This window comes from Phoenix dactylifera, chromosome 12 (assembly GCF_051530095.1).
Source record: "Phoenix dactylifera cultivar Ajwa chromosome 12, Ajwa_hap1_PhDact_Kaust_v1.1, whole genome shotgun sequence".
Classification (NCBI taxonomy): domain Eukaryota; kingdom Viridiplantae; phylum Streptophyta; class Magnoliopsida; order Arecales; family Arecaceae; genus Phoenix; species Phoenix dactylifera.
Genome location: NC_143201.1, coordinates 29719320 through 29724125, shown reverse-complemented (window position 1 = coordinate 29724125; position 4806 = coordinate 29719320). Strand labels below are relative to the sequence as shown.

Here is a 4806-nt window from a genome sequence, read left to right as displayed (position 1 = left end):
CTTTGGTTATGTTTTTCTTCTCTTTCTTTTTTGATCCAAGGGGAGGCATAGCCACCCAATTTTTTATTGAGAAAGAGATATCTACATCCATAGAAGTATTAGAAATATACCAAGGAAGAAGAAAAATAAGAGAAGCAGTGGCTTATATACTTATCTGAAGTGGAGAAGGTAAAGAACATCAAAACTGAAGCAGAGGAATATGATTCTCTGCTTCCGTCCAAAGTGAAGCAGAGGACATCAAACGTGCTCGGATGCAGAACTTGGTGCATAGGATGTATCAACCATCAGGATGGAGACTTCGATGGAAAGTGACTTTAGGATAATATCTAAATGCTTCATGCATAGTATGCCAATATAGCAGGATCAAATTACGATGGAGCACAAGAAGAATGCAGTTGCATAAATCACCATCTTCCCTTATTGCACAAAATTTTATAATACCAAATGTGTGCGTGTTTTTTTTTTTTTTTTGCTAAAAATGTGTGCGTGTTGGGTAAGGAGATGGCTACACACACCAGGCTGAGCAGGCTCACTGCAATCACCCCCAACGGAAACATGACATTGATGTTCTCTATAGTGTATGCGTGAGAGAGATGCTCTAATTGCGTTAAACTGGGGGGAACCACAGGGAAAGATCTAGTTGCACATAGTAGAGATGTACAGGAGACATGGAGCTTATTAAGACAGTTCAGTTCCAACGCAAGGCATGAAGTCTATATGGCTTATGATACCATGAAGTCTATATTTTCAGTAAAAAATAAATAAATGGTTTATGATACCATGGAATCTGTACCCAAATGAAGCACTCCATGCTTTGAACAATTTTATCACCATTTCAATGAAAAGATAGGTTCGAACAATGAAATATAAGCACAATATAAGCAACCGAAATATATAAGATACGCTCATACTCATTTAACTTACAAAGTTCATGAAGGTTATACATTAACTGCTGCAAGGGAAGGAAAAGAAGGGAAAAAAATGGGGAGCCCATGCAGTGGCTACCACCTTTCTGATCAAAATTATAAGAGAATGCAAAGTTTAACCATTAATGCAAATCTCTTTCAAAAGAGGAACAAAAAAAAAAAAAAAAGAGGGCAACTTCCAGCCACAACGCACCAGTATCACCATGAGGGCTGAAACAAAATCTGCAAACAGATGAATGTACATGGCGATCATCCGTGGCCACTAAAGACGCCCACACGTAACATTCGGCAAACGGATGATCGAATTGTTTACCTTGGAGTCTCACCACTCACGGATCGATGGGTTGGGACTCATCAATCAATCCTCCAGCCTACGAGGCCGCAGCCATCCCAGCCAGGAATATCTCCTCATGGAAGGACGAACCAGGAGAATCGGAAGAATCAGCTGCCGGCATCTCCATTTCCTCTTCGATCAAAATCTCGCGATCACGGCAATTGCAGCTGCAGAATGCTTTCTCACCTCTGCAACGCATAGAAGAATCATACAAGAATTTAGAAACTGAGAGCTGGTGATCCGCCTAAAAGAGGCAGTTAGATTCATGATCATGGGAAAGAAGAAACTATTCAATGTTTAGAAGGAGCTAACCTATACATGTAGATGTCTTTCCCCTCTAATTTCTTCTTGCAAGAGAAACAGTTGCTCAAAAAATCATTGGAGGGGCAGGGTGGTGAATCCTCAGGGCACTTAACCAGCCAGGAAGAGCCTCCTCCTTCTCTTCCAAGCTTATTCTTAGAATCCGGTGACTGAATTGTGTGGCTTTCAAGAATGCAATCCCCAAAAATGTGAGTTGTCTTAGGGTTAGGACCATGTGAAATAATGCAGGTATAATCCTCCGATAGCTCGATCTCACTCGCGGAGAGAGAAGCCATGAATCCACGAGATGAGCCAAAGGATATCGGGAGAGACCCCGAAAAGCTGTCAAAATTAGTGGCGTTTCCAACCAATGGAGGAGAATCCATCCTAGAGTCCTTCGAATCGGATGGGAACATTTCAGAACCGGACTTGCGATTGTGGTACATAAAACGAGTCAGCGGAAGTGATGATCTACCGATATCGGCTGACCAAGATCGAATTTTTCCAAATTCCCCGGGCTCTAAACCAGCTCCCTCGGATCCTATGGCCAGTTTCGAGCAGCAAGATCGAGAGGAAGGCGATCCAATGCGAGGTTTTGCGGAAGTCCCAACGTTCTCATGGTGAGATTTGGGAGTAGCTGCTCGTAGAGGCTCGTCTCTGATGCCACCATCCAGGAGGGATTTAGGGGTTGGGAAGGTAATCCTCATCTGCGATCCAAGCAGTATGTTCTTGCTCTCAGAGAACCTCAGTACCTTCCCACCAACCTTGGACTCGTCGTTTAGAGAATCGACCAGGCCAAGGCCCACCTTGTTGCAGTGCCAGCTCCTCGGCTGCCCCTCGGGACCTGGTGATCCGGGGGAGCTTACAAAGGAGCTGCCCCGATTGGAAAAGACCTTGGAGTCCAAGGGAGAGGTCGGGCTCTTGGCTGATTCGGAATCCGGCAAGCCCTTGGTGCTCAAGCCCACAAAGAGGCCAGGGGCACTGAAGAAGGAGGTGCTCCTCGCCTTTTGCACCACACCATCAGCGGAGACGATGGAGTCCGAGGCTGAATCAGGCATCAGGAGGCCTTTGCTTTGCTCTTTCTGCACTGGCCTGCTCCTCTTCCTCAGCATTTTCTCAGACCTCCTTCCCTCCTCCCACCTAGAGAACAAGAGATTCCTGTGCAGCAACAACAACAACAAGAACAACAAAGGCAAAGAAAATATTAGAATAGAATAGTCCAGGTAACAGGGTTAGATCGATAGGAAGAAGAATGCTCATAGGCTCACTGATAAAGATTACAAACTGTCCGCTTAAATATGCTATAAAAGAGTAGATCGATATAAAGAATCAGTCCTCAAATGATTCATATTTATGAGGGGACAGCCATAGAAACCACCATTATATTATAAATTTACCCATGATAAAAGAACACCATGAACGCGCGGAAAAGACATTGAATAACGACGAGACAAACAAATAGGTCTAAAGGAAGACGACGGATTCAGATATATCAACAAATGTAGACATCAAAAAGAGACTTGAAATGCCACTGGGGCCATGCATGCAAGTAGATGACAGAGGAATTGACGGCCACCTGACTGTTCATCCAAAGACAGGCATTAACGGCAGGAAAATGAGAACAGATGCATAAAAGAAAAAGGCTCAAGATCGTATCAAATCATGAGTAAAGGCAAGACTTTGACCCGATTTGGAAACATAAAAACTACGAAACCGTAGGATCAAAAAGAAAAACAAAACAAAACCAGTAAACAAATGAAAAGGAAGAGGGAGAAGAGGAAAAATACAGGAAATAAACCTGATGCCTCCAAAACACAGATGGAATCCCGAAGCAGAACCTCCAGAAATGGATTAAAAAGAGGGCTTAAATCATTGAAGAAGTGGATAAGGAACCTGGAAAAGTGAAGATTTCACGGGTTTCCAAGGCTAAATCTAAGAGGGCATATGACGAGCCCATGGAAGTCATGAGAAGAATGGGGACCGGCACCACAGAGACCAGAGGGTGGCACAGAGAACCCACCTTTGCCTCCTCCTCCTCCTCCTCCTCTCTCTATCTGAGAAGATGCCTCTCAGACAGAGGCCAGGAGAGAGCCAGGTGCCATAAAACTAGGTTGACGAAGGTACGAAGCTTACACAGCACTACTCTTCCCCTCCCCCTCTCTTTATCTCTCTCCTCTCTTTGTTTCGTTTCTTTTTTTCGGCTGCATGCATCAAAATCACGGTGGCAGCGTGGCTTCTGCAATACTCCTCCTCCTATTCATAACTGTCAGACAAAAATATAAAAAAAATAATTAACGTATAGAATACGGTCGGTACGTACAAAATGCCCAAATTTTGTCCACGGGTCGGATAGAACCCCCCCCCCCCCCCCCCCCCTTCTTCTTCTTTTCTTTTTTTTTTTTTTTTTTTGTTTTTTTTTTTGCTAATACAGGTGGATCATACCTGTCGGGTACAGATACACCCAATAAAGTCAGAAAATAGGATACCTCAGAGTGCCAAAGGCAACTCCCCATCTCCAGTCCACAATGTGTCTCCGGAGTGGCGAGCTACAAATGCAGCCACCCAATCCGCAGCCCCATTGGCTTCACAGTAGATATGCTTGGCCTGAAAGGCCCCTCCATCCCTCGCCATATTCCATATATCACGAAGCAAAGGGTGGTCACTACCGTCACCCTTAGGACCCTCTCGGATCCAACTGATAACGGTGGCAGAATCACCCTCTAGGGTGATAGACCTAGCCTGTAACACGTACCGAGCATGTCGAAGGCCAGCCCAGGCAGCGCTCAGCTCCGCGCTCGGAACCGAGGTATCAAATAAGTGACTGCCACTAGCGGCTACAACCCTAGCGAAAGGGTCCCGAATGACGAAACCCGCACCTCCCCTCGTGCCACCATCCAGGACTGACCCGTCAAAGTTGACCTTGAGGAAACTCGGGGGTGGGGGCTCCCAGGTGGACCCCTTCTTTGCACTCCATGTTATCTCGGGAGACTTATACGGTACACGAACAGAACGGGAACCCAATACCAGTTTGGTGATGGTGGCAGTGAAATGATTTCAGACCGTCGATGCACCCAAAATGATCAAAGGAGTCGGTGGTGAGAAACGGATGTAAGAAACGAGATCAGCAAGGGAATCCGATTCTTCAGAATCCGAACCCAAGCAGCTGCAAGGTGATGGCCTCCTCGATAAGCATTCGATGCAAAGCATCACCATCACCATCACCGTTCGGTGGATGGACCGTCCACG

General features: G+C 45.6%; 1 protein-coding gene across 3 annotated transcripts; it reads right to left on the bottom strand.

Moving 5' to 3' along the window:
- Positions 1–878: 878 nt before the first annotated feature.
- On the bottom strand, positions 879–3791 carry LOC103704680 (FCS-Like Zinc finger 10-like). 3 transcript variants are annotated; one of them, XM_008788076.6, is made up of 3 exons: positions 3359–3791; positions 1573–2718; positions 879–1448 (listed from the first exon to the last, which is right to left on the bottom strand). In XM_008788076.6, exons 2-3 carry the CDS (start codon positions 2670–2672, stop codon positions 1298–1300), a joined length of 1251 nt encoding a protein of 416 aa, XP_008786298.2. In that variant the 5' UTR covers positions 2673–2718; positions 3359–3791; the 3' UTR covers positions 879–1297. The 3 variants fall into 3 exon arrangements, with proteins under 3 accessions (XP_008786298.2, XP_008786308.2, XP_038986390.1); XM_008788086.6 differs by having other exon boundaries at positions 3581–3791; XM_039130462.3 differs by lacking the exon at positions 3359–3791 and adding an exon at positions 2958–3039.
- Between the last annotated feature and the right edge of the window lie 1015 nt (positions 3792–4806).

Bases quoted from the DNA above. Each gene is read 5' to 3' on its own strand.
- LOC103704680 (XM_039130462.3), bottom strand. From the start codon at position 2,977: ATGGTGTTCTTTTATCATGG. The intron at 2,719-2,957 runs GTAAATTTATAA...GTTGCTGCACAG, and splicing joins ATGGTGTTCTTTTATCATGG to GAATCTCTTGTTCTCTAGGT. The intron at 1,449-1,572 runs GTTAGCTCCTTC...TATGCGTTGCAG, and splicing joins AAAGACATCTACATGTATAG to AGGTGAGAAAGCATTCTGCA.